At 36.3% G+C, this 26,539-nt stretch overlaps 1 protein-coding gene across 5 annotated transcripts in view; it reads right to left on the bottom strand.

Annotated features, from left to right (window-relative positions):
* Window positions 1-26,539, bottom strand: part of BBS9 (Bardet-Biedl syndrome 9) — a 319,236-nt gene that overhangs the window by 286,021 nt on the left and 6,676 nt on the right. For 4 of the 5 annotated variants that reach the window (XR_010387693.1, XM_026100770.2, XM_064506543.1 and 1 more), the window contains exons 5-6: window positions 25,569-25,682; window positions 3,402-3,576 (exon numbers count right to left, since the gene is read on the bottom strand). Coding sequence is in view for 4 of the 5 variants with exons in the window: in XM_026100770.2 (XP_025956555.2) it covers window positions 3,402-3,576; window positions 25,569-25,682 (289 nt within the window). In the remaining variant the exon portion in view is untranslated. Of the gene's footprint in view, window positions 1-1,634; window positions 1,929-3,401; window positions 3,577-25,568; window positions 25,683-26,539 lie in introns of those variants that run through there. The other variant, XM_064506545.1, reaches the window with a different exon arrangement.

The following is a 26,539-nucleotide window of genomic DNA, read 5'->3' as shown; positions in this document are numbered from 1 at the left end:
CTAAGCCTTTTCATATTAAAAAAAAAAAAAACCCTCATGTATACAACAATGTTCAAGCATAACATTCAAGCATACTCGAACATTAATTTGACAACAGGTCCAGGTTATCCATTCTGTTTTCAACTGAGTTCAGCATCCTGAAACACAAGTCCATGGGACCTGACAGGATGCAGAACCCACAAGTGCCAAGGAAGCTGGCCAAAGTCATTGCAAAGTCCACTCTCAAATTATCTTTGAAAGATCACAAGAAAAGGACAACCGAGAGAGGTCCCTAAGAAATGGAAGAAAGCAAACATCACTCCCAACTTCAAGAAGGGAAGAAGGGAGAATGTGGGGTACCACAAGCCAGTCAGCCTCACCTTGATCCCTGGGAAGGTGATGGAGCAAATCCTCCTGTAAACCATCCCAAACACATCAAGGACAAGAAGGTGATCAAGAGTGGTCAGCATGGATTTACAAAGGGGAAATTATGCTTAACCAAACTGATAGCCTTCAAACATGAGATGAGTGACTTGATGGACAGGAGAGAACAGTGGATGTTGTTTATCTTGACCTCAGTAAGGCTTCTGACTCCCATAACATCCTCATAGCAAGCTGATGAAGTACAGGCTAGATAAGTGGACAGTGAGGTGGACTGAAAAGTGGTTGAACAGCCAGGCTCAGATGACTGATCTGAGGCATGAAGTCCAGCTGGAGGCCAGTCACTAGTAGTGTAGCCCAGGGTTTGATACTGGATCCAAGACTGTTTAGTATCTTCATTAGTGACCTAGATGATGGGACAGAGTGAACCCTCAGGAAGACTGCAGATAATAGAAAACTGGGAGGAGTGGCAGATACACCAGGGGGTTGTGCTGCTATTGAGGGACCTCCGCAAGCTGGAGAAATGGGCTGAGAGGAACTTCATGAATTTCAATAAAGGGAAATGCGAAGTCCTGCATCTGGGCAGGAAAAACCCCAGGCAGAAGGCTGGTCAGCTGAGGGCCGATCAGCTGGAAAGCAGCTCTACAGAAAAAGCCTGGGTGTTCTGGTGAACAAGCTGACTATGAGCCACCAGTGTGCTCTCATGGCATGGAAGGCCAACAGCATTCTGGGCTGCATTAGGCAGAGCGTTGCAGCAGGTCGTGGAAGGTGATCCTTTGCCTCTATTAGCACTAGTGAGATCGTGTATGGATTGCTGGCTCCAGTTCTGGGCTCTGCTTAACTCTGATCATTTTTATACTTTGAAAGGTCTCTGCCTACTTAATTCATTGAAAGCTGCCTAAAATACCAATTCACAAAGATGATCTGTCAGTTGTGAGGCAAATGAAACTCTACTAAGTTATTACTAAAAAATAACTACTGAACTGAAAATAAGGACTTTCGGCATTCATATAATATTTGCTTGTTGCACTTCTGAGAATATTAAAGTATCTATTTCAGTCTTAAAGAGACCAGGAGACAGTTCCAGCTGCTGACTGTTACTCTTTAAGTCTGACAGTTCTGACACTTTGTTCTGTCTTACAGTTAATTCTCTTTTATTGTGGGTAGTACCTTTGCCTTCCAAAATTTACTGCTAGGCACAGAGATTCAGAAGGTCTTAGAGCAAACCTTGACATTTTTAATGGAGAAAACATGAGGCAGACTATGTTGAGTACCTTGCTCTTTTCCATGCCTTTGTCATAAAGTTGCCTAATCCATTCAGCAGCAGGTCAATTTCCTTGATCATCCTTTTATGGCTGATGTATCTGTGGAAGTCCTTCTTGTCCTTCATATCCCCTGCCAGCAGAAACCTTAACCAAGCTTATCTTCCCAATCCCATCCCCTGCATGCCCACATGCCCTACTGTATGCCTCCTTGATAGCCCATCTTAGCTTCCACCTCCCATAGACTTCCTTTTCCCATTTGAACTCAGTCAGGACCTGTCTGTTCAGTCAAGCTGCCTTCTGCTATTCCTTCTCATTTTCTTGCACATTGAGATGAATTGTTCCTGGGCTTTGAGAAGGTTGTCCATGAAGACCCACCAGCTCTCCTGAGCCCTTTTGTTCTTCAGGGCAGCCTCTCACAGGATCCTGCCTACTAGTTCCCTGAACTAGCCCAAGTCTGTTCTCCTGAAATCTACAATCTTTAGTCTGTTGATCTTAATCTATACCACCTCATAGGCCCTTCAGCCATTGACTGTTGCATCTGCAAGCAGTTCTTTCTTATTTGCAAGCTGTGGATTCAGCAAAGCATCTTCCCTAGCCAGCCTAACAAGCACTTGCATCATTTTTCCTGATGCACTCCAGAAACCTTCCAGATTGCTCAAGTCCATTGTGCTGTCCTCCCAGCAGATATCAGTGCCACAAGAGCAAGTGCCTGCAATTGAAAGATTTCTACTTGTTTAAAGAAGGCTTCACAGTGGATGTCCACCACAACATCCCTTTCATTGTGCATCCATCTGACTGTGGCCCATGATCTCTCAACCAGTCGATCACCTATTCCGCAACAGAGCCATGTGTTCAAGCTGCCTCTGTGGTGAACACAAATCCCCCTTGTCTTTCTTTTCTCCTTAAAGAGCCTGCAGCCATTAACTGCATCATTTTAGGCATGCAAGTTACCCCGCTGCATCCCTGTAACTACAGTGACATCATAGCTCTGCAACTGCACACAGACTTTCAGGTGCTCCTCTTTGTTGCCCAGATTGTAGATGTTTGTGAACACCTCCAAATGGGCCCCCAGTCATTCCACTTCCTCTAAGGGAGTATGACAGCACCCCCTGTGTGCACTTTACCCTTGTCCCCTATTCCATCACTTAACTGCAAGATTTAGTACTTAACTCTCAGTGCAGCACTCAGCTAGGTTAATAAACCTCCTCCCCCGCTTCATCAGGTGGATTCCATCTCTCCCTACCAGCTCTCATTCCTTGAAGAGGATCCTATGATCAAAAGAGCCAAAGCACTGTCAGTGACTTTTAACCTGATCCAAAATTTTCCTGAAAACTGGACAGATTCATCAGGCTAACATCTATTTGCATCAAAATAAAAATGATGCTGAAACAATTGGAAGGAACATCTCCTTGCTTGAGCAGTCTAATGCAGAGAAAACTGAAAACACACATAAAACTGAACTGCACTGAAGTGCGGAAAAGTCTGGCACTTGCAGGACAACATGATGTGCTTTTGATTAGTTAACAAACTTACAAATAAAACAACATTTTTATATTATTTAAATAATGACCATAAAATCAGGACACACAGTATGCTTTCTTCTACAGCTGTACGCAGATATTAATCACACTCAACATATCTACCACCTATCACCTGCTTTGGGATACAATATTAGTAAAGGCAATAAAAATTGGACATGATTACTTTCATTTCATTTGCTTACCTACTACATGAAATCACCAAAATATGCAATAGTTACTTAACAGAAACACATACTTGTAACTCTCAACCTGTCGACAGGAAGACACTGTAATGAAAGAATCTGTCCGAGAACTGTAAGTTAAAGGACCAGGCAGAAGAAAACCAGGTAAAAATCGTCCAAAAGCATAGCTTTCCTGCTCAAATAACATAAGCATCCCATCCATGGACTGTATACATATCAAATCTCGACCTAAATAAAAAGGAAATAAAGCAATGTTAATTGTATAGTTTTAATCTTAAAATTATTGTTAAAAAAATTAAATAGTACTCATAAGAAATCCTTAGAAAAATAGGATTAATTTTAATTTACAAGTTTACTATGGGAAAGAACGCTAAGCATTCCAATCTTAATAAAAAGCTTATTTATTAAAAAGAACAAAACTAAATAACTAATCTTTTTATAACATCCACAATATATTAATAGCAAAAAAAAGTTAGATTACTTCATTTCAAACTAAAATTCCCAAAGACACAACTGTTACAATTTCAGTTTAAAAAAATGTTTGAATACTCCTGTAAAAGTAAAATTGTTCCAGTTCTTAAACACCTCTATACCTTAAAAGCAGTCATAACAGCATTAATTTAGAAATAAATAACCTATTCCACATTTTCAAGTCTAGCTAAACAATATAAAAAAATCATAGAAATATATACTATTCATAGTATTCATAATCATAGAAATATACACTACTGTGAAAATAATACAATGATAACGTTTTTCACGCTTTTCATTCACATTTTATATCTTCAAGGAAAGATAAAACAGGTCTGATCAATTTGTAACCAACACTACTAAAAATTGAAATAAAAAAATTCAGCTTGGAGTAAATGACCTCAAGTCTCTCACAGCCCTGCAATTCCATGATTCAACAGCTTCTAGACATGACTTGCCATATCTCAACTACACCAATCTAAATCCAAGTTTCATTTTGAAGTCTTCAGAGATCAAAAGCTGGTTGTGGGTTGTACATTTCACATACGATGGCAATAATTCAAATAAAAACAATCTTCTGCATGTATTTATAAAAGGACAGTTGGAACAATAAGACTCAAACATCTTCTGAAGTTGATGAAAGTACCTCTTCTAAATTCAGAAATAAACCCCTATCTTGCAAACATAGCACAGCAATACTTGTAATTTAATGCAAGTCTATTCCTCTGCATTAAAGTACTCTTTATGTCTCAGGAACTATAGTAGATGCATGGAGGATTAAGACAAATTCTCTGTTTACTCAGTCACCATTCCCAAGCCCTTAAAAATTATTTTCTAACATATGAAAAACAAAAATGAACTAAAAAAAACCTCACTCACGCTTGATAAGCATGGTTACACAAAGGTCAAAGAGATGATGCTCAGTATGTGAAAAAGGACAAAGAGAAAACACAGTGGAAAAAGTTGCCCTCTCTATTGTGATTCTTCATAGAAGTTGCAAGTATCAACAGCAATTTAAAATAAATAGCATGATAGGTCACACAGCACATTGCAATACTTGTCCTTGTGATTAAGACATAGGATAAAGATGTGGCTTAGGGTAAAAACACAAAATTCTAACACAAGCAGCACGCTTGTGTAAGATGAAAGGAAGGTAAAGCACCTGAATCCTTTCCACTGGCACCTATGCCCCTGTTGAGATTTTCCCATTTTCTAAAAATTATCAAGTTCGCCTATCCTTCCTTCCAGACTGTATATAATCCACTGCATGTTGTATAAACCCTGCTGCAAGTATCAGCTATTTGGTGAGATGGATATTTGAAAATGTAATTTACGTTGTTCACTTGGCAGAGGCTAAATTCAATCTCTCAGTCTCTCTAGTGAAAAAATGAAAATACTTTAGTTCTTCACACCGATGATGATATAGATAGACCAGCAAAACAACAGTGTAAGTGCAGGAATGCTCTTGTGGGCATTTCAACCACAATCACACCACCTGTCTCTTGCCTTAGTTCTATATAGATCTTTTCTGAAAACCATATAATTAAACACCATTGTTATTTAACAAAGTTTTGTTCTTTTGTCTCTTAAATCTCCTAAAGCACATATATTTTGAAGGATAATGTTATTAACTGCTGATATCAAACACTTAAAGCTTTTTTTTAAGTAGAAATAGCACTTTCATTCAACAAACTCATAAATTAAGATATAGAAAAGAATTTCCTTCAACATGAGAAAAATTCTATTTATCGTACCAAACACAAAATAGAATAAAGTACTCCATTAATCAAGAATCCTTTGAATAAAAAAATTAACTGAGAAAACTTTGAATAAAGCTTTGAATAAAAAACTTAGCTGAGAAAACAATGAAAACTAATCTTCCGAAGTTGAACCATGCTAGAATCTGTACTGGTCCACCAACACTTTGTAGAAAAGCGATTCAACATGAAAACCATTATAGTACTGTTCAATAGCTCAGACTAAGATTTTGCCAGCTACTGAAGTCAGCAAATCAGTGCATCTTTGGTTTTCTTTACTACTGCAAGTGAGAAAGTTTAAATATATCATTTTACCAGCAGCTCTTTAAGCTATTGGCAATTTGTCACCAGCAACTTCAATTTGATGATTAAGTCTCAAAATTTAATCTATAATGTTTTGAAGTTTGAAGTTTCCAAATAGCAGCACTTTTAAAATTTTTCCTCTTCCATGTGCAGACTGAAGTCATACATCCTTCTAGGAAATGGAAACTCTTTACCTCTGTTAACAGCATAAAGTCAATGAACAAATGTTTCCTGTGACTAAACTCAATAATTTTAAGAGAATTATGGCTTTGACATATAGATCCCCAAAACATTTTCTAAACAGACAGATTGTTTTAGAGTTATGATTTTCCTAGGGTTTTCTACACACACTTTTTAAATTATAAAGCAGGGCCTATGGCTTCTGTTCAATCTTAGATTTTATTGTTTATAAAATTAGAAACATATTCGACCTTATACAAACACATTAGATAAGCATATATACACACACCTCTTACATGTGGATAAGTAGTCAGTTTCCTCTCAAATTTGTATAAAGCAGCTTTATTAAAAATCTTCAAAGTGTCATTTTACCTCTTAAGTAATATTTACATAGCACAAAGGTTCCAGCATTGTTTGATTTATTCCTAACTTAGAGTGGACATTCTATAGCTGAAGTCTGCAGTATTCAAGAGGCTAAAGCATCTACTGATCACAGTCAGGATGAACATTTGGTTTGCTGCTTATACTGAGCCTCTGAAGTTTTAGCCAAGAACACTGCAATGATTTGACCAACATATGATTCAGAAATTAGTCAGTGAAAATCATTTATAAGTACTATATATATTTTTCAATTAAAATATAAAGCAAGATGCATGTGTGAAATTGAAAATTATTTAATATTAAGGTTCAATGATTTTTAATGTCCTGCTTATCATCATTTTAGCAGCTGACAATCTCACCTACTGTTAGTGCAAATGAAAAAAGAAAAATTATGTATTAAATTCATAACAGTTATAGCAACTATACAAGCTCAGAGACTGTCACTTGAAGCACATGAAGGCTGTGGCTAGACAAATGGGCTAAGCCAACCTAAAGTTTTGCTAATGCTGGAAGGGTCAGTCCTACCCACTTCCCACTGGGCCTCCAGTTCCCTGTGCTCAAGTAATCATCTGACAGCTGTCAGCTGATAGTAGGATGCCATCCTGAATTTGTGATTTTTTGTTTTTTATTTTTCAAATGAGTAAATCATCACCCTACATAAATAACTCCACCCAAGCTTAGCAGCTGAGCCATTGAGAGATTAAAAATTATTCAAAGAAAGCTTTCATCTTTCTTATCCCTGAACTACTCCAAAGCTCTGTGGTAGCTATCTGTTCCTCCAGCTTGTGAAATTTTACAAGACTTAGTCCTATCATGTATCTTCCGATCAACAAACAACAGAAACCATTAGAGAAGAACGTGGGATGCTCTGCACTGGTATGCTATCAATAGGTTAATGATACCCAGCTTCCACTTCCAGCAATTGCTGACAGTACTAACACCCTGCTGATACAGTCTAGAAAAAGTAAGAAAGTTAGCTGAAGCTAACTGTTTAAAACTGTGCTGTTAACTAGTAAGCAAAAGTTCTCTGAGAAATTTGTACAAATGCCAAAAACTTTAGTAAAAAGTACTAGCCCACTGGCTGCCACAACAGTCTTTTAGGTATAGCTGTCTTAAAAATATAGTTATTGGCTGCCAGAAATCACTGGTGGCATTTTATTATTTGCCTTGCAAGAACATACTGCTTCGTGATCGAGATGTACGTGTGACCATGGTTATTCTGCTTCTGTTATCTCTAAAGTGTAGTGGGCTGTCTCTCCCAAATACCACTTGGGAATTAGATATGTTAGAATCCGACAGCCAAAGGCATACTGAAAAGCCCCCCCAACACTTGACATTGACTAACTGTTGAGTTCTATTTCCATTTTACAGCTTTAGCAAGAGTACAACCCTGTAAGTCTGGGTGTAAAGACAAGGTCTTCAACTTCTGTTCTACAGTTTCCTTTGAATTAATCTACCATCAGCATGCAATACACTACAGAAGAAATCTGAGGTGAAATCTGCCCTATTTCCATTGCCTTAACTTTCAATGTCTAGCTTCAAGGAATCTCCCTGCTACCTGAAATCTGAAGAGATAAAAGGTATCAACTTCAAAACAAAAACCATATTTATGTTTTTTAAAAGACACAATAGGATGCATTTGTATTTTGTTTCTCAAGGACTCTCATTTTTCATCTTTTCTACACTAGAAAGATAAAGATATTGCCACGACTCCTCCCAAAAATGCAGCAAAACATAAGAATAGTGTACAATTTTTTTCAAAAACCATGGGGAAAAAAAACCCCACATTCATCTAAGTTTTTGCCATACTGTTACTCTACTCTTTTAAAAAAATTATAAATATTGCTTGATTTAACTTGAAAAGTGTAAAAGACATTTAATCATAAAGTGAATGCCTTTACTAGTACAGAAATCTTGAACAATACATTTCTTAATACTTAGCATTCAATATCAAGTACTTCTGGTTATATTCATGGTAGCATGGAAATGGTATCTTTTAGACAGCTTCTGACTATAACCTTCAAGTTTAAGCAGCTTAGCTAAAATATTCAATTTAATTGTTAATTTCTATTCTTTTGATGAAGCTTAATAACCCAATGTATTACAGCAGATATTATAATTGGTATGCAGCAGGGATAATTTAGTAGACCTATTACAACGCTAATAACAGTTAAAAAGAAAAGACTATTAGAGATGTTGAGGTGTTAAGTAACAAGCATTAATACTTATTGCTCTCATATATATTATGAAGTATCAAACTTATGATTACCAATTTTGTTACAGCATGATAATAATGAGCAGTAGAAATAAAACAACAGCATCTTCTCACAAATGTAGCAAGTTATATGTCATATAAGATATGGAAATATTTACCCTTAGCATTCATGAATGAATCCCTAAGCACACCTACAGTTACCATTGTTAAAAGATCTCCTGTTTTAATAGTAATGAGGGACTTTAAGTTAAATAATATATGACAGGTTATTTAGAGCAATCCCATAATCTCCACTACATACTGTACTACTGAACCACTTTCTGAAGAAACCAATGTATTTCAAGCACGTAAGACATAACAAAACTAAATCAGTAATGACTCTTATGGCCTTTGATGGCATCACATCTTAATATTGCTAGCACTTTGCTCATATTTGTGTTGTTTTTACTCCCTTATAGTTTATTTCAAATTTGGATTTTAACTAGCTAGTATTAATGGATCAAACTCTAATTATCTAATCTATTACAGGTAAAAGTATAATTAAAGAAAATTAAATCGTGTATGAACTTTTATTTCCCAGCTTTTTATGGGCCATCTTGTTTTCTTTGGCCATTTGTTTTTAATGTGTAGCTAGTGAATAGGGTTTTTATGTTTCACTTCAAGAAATGCTGTCTTCCAAAAGCTCAGCCAGAAATGTCCATTTCAAAAAAGCTTATTGCAGCCAGTTGGCTTTGCCAGTGACATATTTATAAAGTGAAAATGTAACCCATAGTGTTTTCTGCAGATCAGATGGAATCACTTAGTGAACTCTACATAGTTTCAGCAACTTGCCTCAAGAGGAACGTCCCTCAGCCAGCAAGTGTTACTTTTAAGCACAAGTCCAGCTACTGTTGTTTTGTAGTTTCATTATTCTAGTGTGATACGAATACATTTACATCACACTTTTTTTTTTAACCGCAATGTATTTTTAGAGCTAATGCAAAGCCAAAATGAGAGGCAGGTGGTGGCTCTTTGAAATAAGCTTGTAATTAAAGCTATTTTGGAGCTCAAGTTTTTGCATGTTAATGATTTCCTCTGCTTGAGCCTCCCCTCTGGCACCAAATCGTTTTCATGAAAATAAGTACATTATGTAATCACAAGGCCTGAGCACCACGTGAAATCATGCAACAAAAACTTCAGCATCAAATGGGATAAAATAGAAACCAGAACAAGCTTCATAAAGTTACTGATTTTAGGGAGATGTCAGCAGAGATAACGTTACTGCCACCAATAGTAATTCAGAAGCTTCAGTCAAAAGCTTAGTGTGGGAGGAATTGTCGATGAAATAAAAAGATAAATTGGTATTTATAATAGACCTAAGAGCCTTTCCTTTAATGGAGATATAGGAAATGTTTTCTTATTTTAACAAACGAAAAGTTAAATCTACAGAGCATTAACTAGTGAAAAGATGTACACAAACTGCATTCCCACAGACTGGAACAGAAGTCATTGTCCTGACTTGACACAAGCAAATAGGTTTTTATTTTCCTTCCTCAGTGGGATCTACCCCCAGAATTTCTCCCAGCACAAAGAAAAGTCACCTCCAGTTCAAAGTTGCTTTGGAGAATTCAACTTGCAGCTGAAGGTAGCTCCTGAGGCAAAACAGATCTGGGTCAACTGCAAGAAAAGCACTTCAGGAATCGCTTCTGACTAATGGAAAAACCATTTGAAAAATACATTGGGCAGTTCTTAAAACAACGTATGCCTAGTAAAAAGCAAGTCTTAGGTTACTTCTTTAACCCAAAGCAGGAAGCACATGTCAGTGTGCATTCAGAAAGAACACCAAATTGCCAAGCTTGGTGGTCTGGTGGCTGCTCACTACATTACCACAGGAGGGATCAAAGTTCAAGACTTCAGCTGAAGACCTTCATTCTAGAGCCAGAGGGTCTGACAGCATTGCCATGGCAGTGCAATATTCTGAGAACGGGGAAAGAGAAAAAGGAAAAATGCCCTGCATCATTCACTGCTAATGCACGTATCCATACCTAATGATGCAAGAAGAATACATGTTTTCCAGCTGAGTTAAGCACCCTTCTGCTGGAAGTGAAAATCACTGCAACGGGAAGGAAATAAAAACAAGAGAAGGTGCTGGGAATTTAAGAGTAACTACATGGGAAACACTAAATCCTTGCTCTACTGATATTACAGTTTTAACTATTTCTGATCCCTTCCAAACACTATGGCACTGAAGATAGTGAACACGTTTTACTGCAAAGTTTCACAAATCCCAACACATAAAGATGTTTGCTCTGCAACAGTCCACTCTTTCAGAAGTCTCCCTGGTTAAGACATAGAAAAGTATGTAGTTAGCAGAACTACCTTAAGGAATGGATCTTTTTGCTTTTCTCACCCATCATATTGTATGACTGACTGCATGCAGTACAGAGATCCAGAATTATCATACATGCAACAACCAGCACATAGAAAACTTTCTACTGAAAGAAACCTTGTATTCAGCACTGTATAGCCATAAGAGAGGTAAAATGTCCTCCTCCAAACAGATTTTAGTTACTATGATTTGCTTATTACAACCCTTGTTCAGCAAAGAATTTTTCAAGCATTCAGGAATGGACAATCCTAACCATCTAGTGCAAGCTCGCCATCTCAGAACAAACACTGCAAAAGCAATATCACACAAAGGGTTGTTCCTTTTTCAATACACCTTACAGAAGCTCAGATTAATTCTAGACAATATAACAGAGCAGGTCTTGAAAAGAACATTAGCTGTGCATGGGAGAATGGATGTGTGCATAAGTATAGCCTGAATAATGAAGATTCATGGGAGGATGGTGGAAGTCCATCTTTCCCTTTAATTCAGCTTCTCTCTCCTCATCTCATCAATACAACTATTTTCCAAGCCCAGGAAACCGTAGAAATCTAGTTTGAAGCCCCTGCATTTAGCAAAGTGTTGCAATACTAACAGTATAGGCAATTTTTTTTCCATTTGATCAATTAGCAAGAGAATTTCTACGCAGGAGGCAGGAGAAATCCTAATCTGTGAACCCTTCCAATGTCAAACTGCCCTCATCTGAGATTATACAAATATATATCATATATTATGTATACATTATTTAACACCTCACTGAACTAGCAAATATGCCACAAATAAAAATGAAATAAAGACAAACACTGTCAGCAGTTAGCCCCTCAAAATCAATAGCTTTTGACTGAACAGTTATTTAATGCATATGGATAACAATTTTAGATGAAAATCACAAATAAGTAGTAGACTTTTCATTGAGCTCAATTAAAGCTGAAATATAGACCCTATTTTGCAATGATATTTTAAGCACTTTCAAAAGTTATCTGTAGGATCTTAAGTCAATATCATATGTTAAATCTGTCTTCAGAATTCTAAGACACAGATTTGTACGCATACAACCAAATAGAACAGGACAGCATTGATGAAACCCAGTAAAATTCTCCATCTTTTCTCCTACTTCTCCATTTTTATTGTCCCTTCAAGTGTGTCCCAAAGCACTCTAATTCTTTACTAATTGATTTTGATAGAGATTTGCTGAAAATACTTTCTGAGGAATGCTATCCCCAATAAGTGAAATCATATCCAAAGAATTCTTTAAATATACTTTTATAATGAAGTCTAACAGTCTGAAGCTTATAATGGAAAACTGGGGTTTTGTTCATTTATTTTACAGTAGCTTAGTTGGAATTCCTATACCTCTAAGATGTTTCAAATATCTGCTTAAAATTATAAACACAAACAGTTTGACTAAATATCCACAAAAAACTGCCAGTAAAATACAGCCACTTTTAACATTTAGACCATTTGTCCATACACACCCCAGGCCTATAATAACCAACAGATAGAAAGAACTAACTCTTACTTTGTGGTCAAATGAGTCAGTATATTACATCTCTAGCAAAAAAATCACCATCATAACCAGTTTATTTTTTGGCAATCTGAGAAAAGACATCATGGATTTAACAAGCAGGAACAAATTGTTATCTTGTATTTCAAGACTGTGGAAAGCATACTGCAAACAGTCACATGATCTTATTACTTTGCTACTAACATTGTAAAGCATTATTTTCAGTCATTTTTGGCCAGTAAGTCACTGTTGACAGGTAAGCAAGATGGCACATCTTTTCATTATAATCAATTGCCATATTAATGGGCAGTTGAATACATTTTATATCTGTGCAGCTAAATTTTCACGTCAGATTTGCAAAGCTGCTGCAATGCTTCCTTGTCCTTCTTACTCACTACAGACACTAAGTAAATTTCTGTGGATTATTTATATTTGTTTCTATTCACTAAACCACGCTAACAATCGGACTCAATTATGTTATAAAAAAATGGGATTTGAAAGGTTGCAGCACTATTGCTTTCAGTTATGGATCTTCTCATCCAATCTGACCTTACATAAGCAGCAATAGAACAGGTAGACAAGCACAGCACTTCACACTGAGGTTACAGAATAACTCTAAAAAACAAATTTTGAATCCAATAGCTTAGAAAATTCTCTTTTTAGTTTGCTTACCTGCTTTTGGGGTTATTTAAACCCCTCAGAATTTTCAAATTTCCCCTAAAAGTTTAAAACTTTGCTACCTGAAATAGCAGCATTGTATAGCACCAGCCTTTAAATCTTCGATGGGGAGAGGTTCCGCTGATGGCAAGAGCTATGATTTAGGTATGTTCAAGTCTCATTGAGCATAACTTGCCTTAACACTCAGGGAAACCATGGTAGTGCTACACAAAACAAGTATATAAAACAAAGTCCACTGACAATTTTCATTTTTTTAGCTTCTTGAATTTCTGGTAACTCGGGGATGTGTTTAAAAATCTTATTATTCTGCATTAGTAATGCTATCCAAATTTCCCATCAACCATAAATCTAACTTTCAACAAGGTCTAAAACAAGTTGTCACCATAAGAAGGCACACCCTATGACTAGCACCAACTGGACAGTACAAAATTACAATTCTCCTCATGAATGTGAAACAGAACTACCTTGTCATATTTTCACTGATTTTTAACTCCTCTTGCTGTATTCTGTTTTACATTTTCTTCCTGTGCTTTGAGGTTACACTAAGACCTACTACTACCTAAAATCTCCAAGTAAAGAAAATCTCCCTTGAATGACCTAGCAGAGTGATTTCTAATAGATTTGTTGGTATGAATCATTCCTGATATCCCAAAAAACTTTTACAGTAAAATTAGTAGAAAGCATCATAGCCTATACAAGATATGTTTCACACCTTTTGGAAGAGCAACACAATTAACTAAGGTTTGGTGACCTTCCAAATTAACTTATATAACTTAAGCAGACTTTTTCTTTTTTCAATAGGAATACTCACAGAAGAACACTAGAAAAATAAACTAAAAGCTATGTAAAGACATTTCAGAAAGATCCTTTAAGAAGATGAAAAAGATTGAATAGTTAGAAAATAAAACTGCACTCTTCTGGAGAAGAAAAATTATAGGACAGCTAATGAATCTGATGTAAACCAATGTATTCACATGAAATGCTGGAACATTCAATAAGAAAGTACATATGTAAATAATAAAGCTGTACATAAAAGGTTTGAAGTAACAGAAAATTCATCACATCCAACTATTTATTAGACAGGGTAATAATATATACTGTATTTCTAAACTTTGGAGACAGCATCTCTAAACTTAAGTAAAACATCTGATATGATCTCAGACAATTGTCTCACAGGAAACCAGAGAATGGCAGGCAATAGCACTAAGAAGAAGAATCTGGGGATTAGAGTAGGATGATGAATTAAATATGAGTCAACAATATGTCACCAAAAAGCCAAATGCAAGATTGGGTCATTATTAATATACATGTGCTATTAAAACCATATGAGGTAATTATTGTTCTGCTTGGCACTGGTTGATTCTTGGCAGGAATACGGCAGAAGCCATAACCCCACATGCAAGATACAAAACTCTTTATACTACCAATGAACAATGACTGCACACATTTGGGTACCATATTTTAACAAAAGAAATTAGGAAAAGTATAGTACAAAATCCATAAAATATTTGGAAAAAAAAATAAGAATGATGTAGTCTTCCACTTACATACATAACTGCTCCCAAAGTTATTTACTTCTACAGTTAGTTTTACTCTATTTTAATTATTATGCCCTATTTATATGAAGTACAGAATAAGTGATAGACCTAGCAACTGGTAACAGAAGCAACATTCTGGCATACTCAAGTCAATGGGAGTTTGTAATTCAGTAAGATTTTTCTCTTCACTTCTGAAAAAAAGCTGAAGGGAAAAGGAACCGGGTGGTAAGAGATTCAGAGAGCTTTTCCCTCGATTATTTTTCCTTTCTTACATTCAATTTAGAGAAGAGGTTCTAAAACCATTATTTGAAAACATACTAATAGGCTTCCAAAGTTGTGTTATGTGAGAAAAAGCATTTAAAAAGTAGTGATTGGTAGATTTATTTCTTGAACAAAACTCACAAAGAATAAGCCTTTCAAATAATCTTTCTTTATCCAGAAGCATTTTAACAGAAAGGTAATAGTAAAACACTCTGCTCCTTAAGAGAACTAGCCAATAAATCAAAGTTTGAATTTATATTGCTGCTGTATTTAAACATAGTCATAAGAATCATTTAACCTTGCAGCATAAAACTCAGCTGATAATTTTTTTTCTGACTAACACCTAATAAAACTCATTCTTGCAGAATTGTGGAAAAGTTAAGCACAGTCTGCCCTTCTTATAAAGTTTCCTGTTACAAGGTTGCATGGTTTACACATATGTTGTATTTTTTTATTAAAAAAATTCCTCCTTATAGCACCCTCTTTGTTGTAACACCCAAACATACTTTGCCCCAAGGCCACTGCTATAATAAAAGTAAAATGAATTCAAGGCCATTTGTTGAGAAAGAGATAGGTTCAAGGTATTTTCACAGCTTATTTTTTTGCTTGTAACTTTTTCATGTCCAAATTGTATTTTATTTTTTTCCTTCCCTTTGCTATTGTTTTATTACTTCCTTTTATTTGTACCGTATTCATGGAATATCTTCAAACAAATCTGACCAATCTGGAAGCCAATTTCCAGTATTAAGGTTTCCAATTAAAAAAAATAATCTAAACCCTGTACATGACTAAGGAAGATCCGATTCTAAATCATTTATGAACTCATTTGAAGAGGCTATATCAAACCACTATGAATTCACTGATCATTTAACTCCATTAAGCAACACAAATATATTTTGTGAAATCACACAAAATGGTAACAATACTTTTCAAATGAAAATAAAGGAGGTATTATGCATGAATGAACATCATTTTAAAATAACCCAGCAACTAATAAAGAAAGCCAGATTATTAAACCATGCTTTCTTTCTCTGCTGCCAGATCAAATTAGCATTCTATTTTACTGAAGAGTAACCCAATAGTTTGTGTGTCCCACTGGTGAGCTATCAATACGCTGTTTCTTCAGTTCCTGAGTGGAAGGCAACATCCATCTTTTAAAAGCATAATTTGAAAAAGAAATCTCAAAGTGTTGGCGATGTTCATATACGCAGCTCAACACACCATTTATCCCCCAGAGAACAATCATATAACTCAACTCTCACCCAGGAAATGTCATCTTCCTATTACACCATATGATCATTCACACCTTTCATGAGCACTTCAGATAGTAGCTCAGGAATCCTACACTTCATGCATCTGTCTCCAAAGCATGGAATTTTAGTATTCACTCCTTATATGCTTATGTTTGTTCATATATTAACTACTATCCTGGCTACCATTCAGTCTAACACATAACTGATCACATGAATTTCATGTGATAATTTATAAGCCTGTATAAACTTTAAGTAATTGGGTTTGGGTGCTTTGGGTTTTTTTTTTCTTTTTTTGTTTTTTAAAGCACTTCTCCATTCTTTATGTAATCTCAGCAGAAATCTACTGCATACATTTTTCTTACGAATAAGTCACACCTCTGACCCAAGGAACATACAGCAAAGAACGAAATGGCAGCCTGATCTGCACACTTTTTCAAAAGAGTAGTAAAGGCATCCTAATTCTTTAACTGCATAAGAGCATAATACCACCATTTTATAAGTAGAAGGAAGCAGGCTCCACAATCAGTAAATCTCTCTTTTCAAAAAGAGCAAGGTACAAGTAGTGTCCTGACTCTTTCTCAAGATGTGGAGGAACTTAGGTGAATGTTTATAAGCTAGTTGAATTGTAAGCCCTCCAACAGCAACTGGAAGTGTAGGTGTAAGTGTGATTTGCCAAGTCACAACATAACTCATCTCAGATATCTCCAAGGGCAGAGCAACAAATTCCTACTGTTATGTCTAAATGCCCTCACTGAGAACAAGACAGAGAGTCAAGGCACAGTACAGAGTTTGTTTCCAGATATTGCAGACACACTGTTAAGACACCCATAGTGGTGGTTATCTAAGTATCACATTAGAGAAAGTCTATAACAACTAATTATAAAAAAGTAATATGAATTTATTTCTTGCCCCGAGTTAAAAATGAGTTTTGCTTAATGCCAGTTTCCCGTAACTGTTATATCAATATGCAAAATCACCACATTCCTAACAATTTAAAATTATCTAACTGATTGTCCCTCTGGAAAAACTTTAGTGTTACTCCAGGAGGATAGTTCACTGCTATCATTATATATAATTAAAGTCAACACTTGTAAATTGATTTACCAAAGTTTCTGCACAGCTAGAATAGCTTCATTTCAGCATTAATTTAATCAAAAGAACTACAACTAAGAAATACAAATTTTACCATAGAGAACACAAACCACATGATTTTGGTAGAACTGTAAACAAAAATCTAAGGAGAAGAATAAAACAAAAACATTCTCAAAATGATATCAATCATGTTATAAAAATCCATCACTATACACTTAGTAAAATCTAATCATCAGTAGAAAATAATTTCCTCTTACTGTCTTTCAATATTGTTTTCAATCTAATTAAGATTAAACAACATGTAAAATATTGGTTAATAAGAACTCTCTCTAGATGAATATCAGACTTTTGCCTTCATTAAGTACCTAAGTGAAGATACACTGCTACATAAAGAAGAATAAGAAAGAAAAAGAATTCCTAAACTAAAACTGTACCAGATCCAATTCACTTGCTTCATTCCATTCCATTCTTTTCCAAGAGTTGCAAAACTGAGATGGTTATCAGAACCTTCTGGCACAAACACATGAATTTTTCCATCCTTTTAGCATGAATATTTCTATGCTTTCAGGTGAAACATCTAAAGACTTCCAATCAGCCAAATGAAGTTCCAACACTTGGGGTTTGCCAGCTAAATACAACATTTTAAACTTATTTACTTGTCCTTAAAAATCTTGGCACTTCACAGAAGACACATTGGAGGCCTGCTGTCCAGTATATGGGCTCTAAATTAGGAAGTCTCATACTGCTTCTAGAAAACACCCTGCTTCAAAACTAGTATGAGTACAGCTACGCCACACAGCAACCACAAAAGCATAAGCACATCCTTGCTCATGTTAGGGAAACTGTCAACTCAGATATTTGATAGCTTTGCATTTTAGTGACCAAAGATTTTGTACATGCTGAGGAGGCTCAATGACTTTTGCATTTCTCTTCCAAAGAAAAATATAAACTACACAAACTATACTCCTACTATTACAAACTGATCAGGTTCTTCAACATAATCTTACCAGATAACTTGACTTTTTATCTTATAAGGACCCAGAATGACTCACTACAGATGTGAATACAGAAACCACTTTCCAAGATGTTTTAAGCCATCAGCAAACATCATTTCATACAATGAAAGTTGAACTGTTAACACAGCAATTTGTAGTGGCATAATTGCAGGATGTCATGATAATTTTATGTAGGGTCACATTATATTATGTGACTAAATAGGTTATATAAAATAGAACTTTTGTACAGTGGAGTCCTCACCGTAGATAAGGTTGCAATACAAATCATAAAAGTGTATGCGGCTTTTCCACTTCAGTTTTCTTGAAATAATTAAATAAAAAGAAAAAAACAAAGCTTACAGTAGAGTTACCTGAAGGTCTTCAAATTACAGTTTTACATTTCAAGTAAGAAATGAAGACTGTACAATCTATTCATCACTTAAGGGCTGTGACATCTTGTGGCTAGGTTAAGAGTTCACTTGATCAAAAACCAGCATTCAGCACTACTAACTTTCATGATTTTATCATGAATCATTCCTTCCTAAAAAGACCCAGATGGTAGAATCATGGCATCGTAGCAGAAACTCAGTTTATGGCTCTGAATTCTTGAAGAAAAGTTCAGAAATAGGGGAAATTGATATACACAGATAGTCTATGTAACAAGAGCAATGAAACTAAAAGAAGTTTGTAATTTACAATAATACTTAAGGATCTAAACTCAATTTTTGAAAGTTTGAGCTAAAATACAAATTTCTTTAACATAAAATGATTAGTTATTATTCTGTATCAGTTCATAGTTTCATGTTTTCATTTGAGCAGTTCAGCAAAGAACAAATGTAAAATTAAAGCAGCAAACAAGCACCAAGTTCTATATTAAAAGCCTTCTCTTTGCTAGAGTTTTTAAAATTCTAATTCATAACTTTTAACTATGCCTACGTTGTGCTTGGTTTTTGTTTTAGCCTTTGTAGTTTTTTTCCATTTATATTTTTAGCCCTTTTCTAATCTTACTAGCTTTGTTTAGAAGTCTAGCTAAACATGGTAAACATATATGGGCTTTCCTGTCTCTTTCTCACATCCATGGCCCCTTAACAGTTTTGCAGAAAGTGGAAGTCAAATTCATTTTGCCTTTTTGCCAAAACCATGTAACCCACAGAAAACATTTTATTTTAATCAATATAATACGTTTTACTATACAGACTTTCAGCAAGTGTTTCTGCATTTTCTACACCTCATTAAGTCTTGCAGTAAATGCACCTGTAGAATCAGTTCCAGTTTGAGAACTTTAAAAATGCAGCCTACTGACTAATATATGTAATGAGAGGACCATCTAGCGGTGACTCAACCACATTCCACACAGCACTATTTCAGTGACAAATACACATCGTTATTCTATCATCTGCAAGTCAGCTGGACAATTCTGTTTTCTCACTCTTCAGCAGTTTTTTATTCTACAGCCTTTAATAGCTTTTCTAGTTTAGATTTAGGCCTTGTATTATCAGATGCAATAAATGCATTTGTTATTGTCTTCATCTGCTCCTGTTACGAGACAATAATCTATGCCAATTTTTATATATGTAAAAGTTGTTCACAGCATTAAGTTTTGTTACCTTTGAATGCTAGCAAGAATGGGGTTGCTTTTAAATGACTGAGTAGGATTTTATTTACCTCAAAATTCTGGAGAGCTTCAGCAGAAAGATCTATAATGCCACTTCTTTTAATACATATAGGAGACTAAAAGAACCAGTAGAAAAACAAGAGCTGTACTCAAGAGCTTTTACATCTCCATCACATCACCTAAGCAGATCAACAGACCAAATTATAACATAACAAGTGGGAGAGTAGATTGCAACAAATTAGCAAGGACAGAAGAACAAAACCTTCCAGTTTAAGTTGACTGAGAACCTAATGATTCTTTTCTAAGCACTGAATGCATTGTTGTTTTCTTAATGTCTAAAGCACATCATACAGACTGGCTTTTCTTAGCTAGTGCCTTTGACAAGCAGCATCTTTTCCTACCTGATTAAACAGAGAAAAGACTCTAGACTTCACATGGTGTAAGCCTGCAATATTATTGTCAATTTAAGGAGCAATAATTTGTGCTTCTGAGATACCTGAAAACCATACAGAAACTATCACGTAAAGAAAGCAGGTAAACTTGCTATAGAATGTAACAGTAGCAGCACATTCCTGCAGAAGCTGTAGTGCTGTAGCATAAAAACCAAGAACGCTGACTTTGTGATTTAAAGTAAGAACCTTGTGACTAGCAGTTTCTGCACACCACCACCACTACACTTATCAGACAAGGAGCTTGAGGAAACAGCACCATCACTACCTATCAAGCGAAAAAAAAACAAGTCCTCCAGAAGCATTTCATGAGGAAGCTTGCTCCCTCAATTTACTCAGCCAAAGATCTAAAAGACTAATCTTTTAAATAGGAAGCTCATGTTCCACACAGTCTTCTTCCGGGGTGGGGGGGACATGGGACAGAGAGATTGCACTACTGAAACAGACTTATTTTAGTTCACATCTGCCAATCAAGATATCTGTTATGCATTTTTAATATTATGGAATAGATGACTAAGTTACTAGAGAAACATTTTGAATGTCTTAAGATATAAGGCATAATTTAACTTAAATTTGTAAGCAGATCGTGAATTACAAGACTTCAGTTATTTTATTAAAGAAATAATATAGGACATACTCTGGCCTAGATATGAATATTTATATTATTACAGTACCACAACACATGAAGAATAGCACTTCATGAATAGCTTGACTTCAATGAAATTATCTATACAAATATTGACAGATTTGACCCAAGCCCTCAAAAATTGCATATACACTTACTGTTTGTGCAGTGTGGAACTACCCGGAGCAGTCAAACTGAGCCCATAGTTAAAACTATATAGAAAATAGAAGACCATAATAGGTCTGCTGTTTCATAAGAAACAAGAAAGCATATTACAATGTGAATGCATCCTGTTTTTACATCCAGTCCAAGAAACAGTGACATCAGCATAACTCAGGGTGCACTAGGAAAGACCTCTTACTGGATCCTGCAGATACCCTGTTTCACCAGTAGGTACATGTAAGTAGTGAGTTGCAGGATCTTAACTATGGTGAAGTTCCAGATGGGACTGCAGGACCTATCTGCATATCTCCTAATGACGTTCGATTCTAAATGCGTGCACATTTCAAACAACTGCAGAGACATTCTTCCCCAGCTAGTACATGAAGAGAAGCTGTGAAAAATACTCCTGCCTAATCAAGCAGCACATGAAGAAGGGGGACTATAGGCATGGAGAGAGGTTTATGTGAGCACATGTTTAACTATAAATAGCTGAAGGAGACCCAGTGAGGTTTCATAAGCAAACTGAACCATAAAAGCAGTAGTAGAGCATTTGATTTTAATAGCTATGCTGCTTAACTTCTTAAAAGCTCTGACAGGACTATAGGTCAACCAACATTTAAAGGAAGAATTGCCAGCAGTTTCTCCTTAAATGTGAGCCTCCTAAAGACAGTAAGACGCTTTGTAAATTGGAGAGGTAGACTCCATTCCAATACAATCTAAACCAAACTTTTAAAGATTAAGAAGCATTTTAAAAAAAGTATCAAGAGAACTAAAAGCATGGTCTGAACAAACTTCTCTGCCTCTTCGGCCTTTGTAAAGATCTAAAGGGGACTGCAGGATTTCCAGCAATTCAGAAACGAAGTTCTGAAACTGAAAACTGGACTGAAGCTAAGTACCTTTCCATACCTTGATGCCCAGTTATGGAAATTGTAGAACAGTTCCACAGCAGTCATCCAGCCTCAGACTTTTCTGTTCCAGCTCTGTGCACCTCTCTCAGACAGTCCTACCCACCACATCTTGTATACAGGAAGCTTCTTGAGGAATACTGAGTATGCTCCAGCTTTTCCCCAAGAGCATGCTCTAGAAACAGGTGGTAGCTGCCAAGAAGAGAGAAGCCTGAGCTGCCTTCTCTGCTGTTCAGCCATACTTATTCAAACAAAGTAGGAAACATTTTCATCTGCTTATTCATTTGAAAAATACAGCCATCTACCCCATAGGTCAGAAAAGGTTTGCTAGCTGTGGGATAGCAAATGTAAATTATGCACTGGTTCCACAAGATTTTCAGAATCCACTATGCACCCTTACAGGATTGTGAGACTAAGACCACACTGCATTCCAGTTAAGACCACAACAGTAGCAGCCCACTAGACAGCACTAGACTGCAACTGCACATGGACAGAAATCAAATTTTAAATGATCACAATAGAAAACAATGCCCAAAGTAGAATATTTTATTTGAGGTGAGAACAAACAGTAGTGAATTGATTATTTCCTTCAGTTTCCATGAAACTGACAGCCAACTGTATGGGATTAGTAAACAAGAGGAAAATGAATAAACAAACAAAACCAGAGCATTAACAAGAACCCAAAGAACTGTTAGTCCCAAGAAAGGACAAAAAGAACCTCAAAGTATGTCACAGGACACTAGTACAGACCAGTGCACATGAATTCAACTCCATTTTTTTTTTCTTTTAGCAGTTTCAAATGGTATGGTTGGGTAGGATGAGTTTCCACTACCATTGGAGGTATAGGATTAAGGGCTTTTTAAGAGAGAAAACGGGGGGAGGGGAATAAAAATTAAAATAAAATAAAATAAAGCGCTTCATCTTCAGTAAGAGAAATCTGACCAAGACAGAGCAACTTCATAGATCAAGTGGTTTGACAACTCCTGCAACATTCTTTGCTTCCACAGATGAAAGATCATGTTCCTGGGGGATTTACATTCACCCCCCTCCTTCTGACACTCCCACAGCATGTTTTCCTTGTATTCCTTCTGTTCAACCGCCACTCTTCTGTGTCTGCTTCAGTAGCTCTGCAAACATGACCTCTGAAGTGCCTCTTTCACCTCCTCATTTTTTTCCAAGGATGCTTGAGTACTGCAATAAGGAGGACACATTAGTCACAGCAAAACAGAAAAGGAAATATATACAAAAAAGCCTCACTATGGTTTTTTGTTAGTCTACCTTTTCCAGAGAGTGGTGTCGACTGGTGTAGGTCAGACTACTGGGAAAGCAAGCTTGCTGCTGCACACTTCTAGCACTGCCACTATCATGAATTAACCCCTACTGGAAGTGAGGAAGACTTAACAGATGCCTGGCAAGAATTCCAGAAAGGTTGGTGGAAGGCAGTCAAAAAATATATATTTATTTATAACCTGTTGTTGGCTCTCAATTGCAGCACAGAACATCTGCCAGTGATACAGACAGATGGCACAGGAGACCAGACCAGGACAGGCATCTGTTCACTAAAGTTAACAGCACTTGGTAGAACACTTCTGGTCCACTCTGTGGCTATTTCTCCCATGTCCACTTTGCCTATTACTCCCATTCTTCAATGCCTGCCTTAGTAGCCCATGAGGGGACACCTGAATGGAGAACTTTCACTGTAGTTTTCTCAAACATAAGTTTTAAACAGAAAACTACTTCTTTTCTTTTTTTAACAGAAACAGCGATTATTTATTACATAACACAAATCTCTGCCCTGTTTCCTGATATTCTTCCACCCCAAAACAACACCTGAGGCCACTCTTTTTCCACAGCATTAGAAACTAGCACAAACTGGAGCATAGGAAAGAAGAAAGGAAAAGGGATAAAGGTTGACATGCTGGGACAGAAATGCTGCTAGAAAACCAGAAAAATTTGCAGGACTTACCAGTTGCTTTCCCTGTCCTTGCAGCTTTGTTTGCCAAGGACTGGCCTTCATTTTAACTATCCAAGGTGTTGAAAAGTGTTTGGCTGACCGAGTAGGTTTTGAAGTAAAGTTCACCCTCCATCTTCCTAACTTGCGAAGATATTTTCTTCACTGTGCAACATAGCAGCTTCCTCCACAGCTTCTCATAGGCATATAGAGGTCTGTCATCAACACTGAGCTGGTCAGACCACTGCCCAGGATCTCCATGGTAGAAGAACACACCTCACACAGGAAGATCCAGACAGTTTATTCTGCAGAACTGCATGGTGGTATATATGTAAAGATCCCTTGTTTTTCCATTCCAGACACACTAATTATTCTTAGCTCAGGATCCCTCAATACATTTATTTCTGCAATTCCACTGTAGCATATCAGAAGTGAGAAAATTAAATAGTGCACTTCCTAGGCAAGTCAGTATCCTCTTTTTGCTGTTAGCAGAAATGTGCCCATGCCTCACACAATTGCCCCTCAAGATACTCATGATAGCACTATTCACCTTCTCACTCATGGAACTTAAGAGTTGACCATTTTTCCAAGGCAGATGTGCAAAATGAGTAAGTGGCAGTCTCCTCAATCTGTCCGAATTTTGGTCTGCTGAATTCAAGCCCAGGTACAAGCCCAAGGTTATGGTTAGGCACTGTAGGATTATTACTGAGAGACTATTACAGTCACAGAACTAACGGACTGTCAGCATACACACTTTCTTTGCCATATTGACTCAGAATATTTTTCTGCCTCAGCAAGTGGTATTACTCCGCCAACAGCTTAGGGACATCATTTGTGCAGATGACTACCATCCCCCAACACTGCTGGCAAAACTTGACTTTTGAAGAGAAAGTGCTGTCATGTAGAACAAACTTAAATGCTTCCAGATTGGAACACAAAGAAGGCACCCACAGTTGTGTCACAGAAGTTCAGAGACTGAAATTTATTAAGCTTTTTTAAAACTACAAACACACCATAAATATTACTTTCCATTGTTATGTTTTCCAATAAAAAAAATATTATTTTTTTAAAAAGCCTGCATTGTGTATTTTTAAGAACACTCAATATTTTAGATTCAGGGAAGGAAGATGTTGACTTTTCTTTGTCCACGATAAGCACATTGCAGAAAAGCAAAACAAAATAAAGCATAAAAGAACACAATCATTTTGTTATTAAAATATTTTACAAGGGAAGATCAAGGGTTTTCATAATTTTTTTTTTCCTCTCAATCAATGATATATCCTTGTAAACCCATATCCTGTTCTCAAAAGATACAGCTGTGAGGAAAAGAACTATCCTGCATTTAATATCCTTTGTCTCATTTTAACTTCAGTGTTTTTTATATGCATGAGATAGAGACCATTGTTTAGAAAGATGGTCTCCTCTAGAAAACAGCATCACATAGCTCTTCAAAATTGAAGTTAACACACAACTTTTCAGTTAAACAACTAATGACAAAGACTACACAGGAAGGAGCTTACCTTTTACACCACCAAATGGTCCATAAGTCATATTACAAGCAGTTCGCTGAAGATTGTGCTCATACATCCGTTTAATCTGATACTGGTTCCCATGTTCCACATTTCCCAGAGTTCCTACAAAAAAGAGGGGGATATATATGCATGTGTACAGACACATATATATGTATATGTACACACACACCCCTCCAAATCATGCAATATGAAAAAAAGTAACGGAGTATCAATTTACAGAATGACCTGGAAAGCCATAGCTTACTCCTAATGACTTTGAGATCCGATAGTTGACATTGCTGATTCCCAAAGAGGCACCAAGCTACAAAAGCACCTGAAGGCCAGAACCAGAAATAATGTCCCACTGTACTAAATGTTGTATAAAAACTTCACAAGAGACAGATTTTATTACTTAAATATAGTTTTCCTCAGGTCAAGCACACCTCAAATTAAAAAACAAACAAAAAACCCACACCCACACACACCACTCTCAGATCAAAAAAGCCTACTCATGAAAAGGGGAAATTTTATGATTCTCTAGTTATTCAGTGGATGTGCTACATCCAGCAGATAGTTTCAGCTGTAATAGTCTGTCTCTCAAATTAAGCTGTAGCCAGTCCCAAGTTACATTCTGAAAAGCTACTTTAGGGTGCATTTATCACTTGCCTTTACTTGCTCTGAAACTCAATGCAGTCATTAAGAACACAAGGATAAGAGATACATATATACAGTAATAGATATAATTTCTTCTGAAATGTCATATTGTCTCAAAAGCACCTTCAAGAACTTTAAGTTCCTGATCCCTTCAGGGAACTAAGAAATCCAAAGTCTTTTGAAAGAGACTGAAGTTAAGGATCATCTTTTGATAAACAAAAGTCTTTCTTCAGCTCTCCCATGAAGAGTACTCAAAATTCTTCATCATGTAGAATTACACTCTAGAAGTCATATTAGCTAGTGCAATAAGTTTAAAAAAAGTGACC

Source organism: Dromaius novaehollandiae, chromosome 2 (genome assembly GCF_036370855.1).
Source record: "Dromaius novaehollandiae isolate bDroNov1 chromosome 2, bDroNov1.hap1, whole genome shotgun sequence".
Taxonomy (NCBI): Eukaryota; Metazoa; Chordata; class Aves; order Casuariiformes; family Dromaiidae; genus Dromaius; species Dromaius novaehollandiae.
The sequence above is the reverse complement of the archived record's forward strand: the minus strand, read 5'-3'. Positions and strand labels throughout refer to the sequence as shown.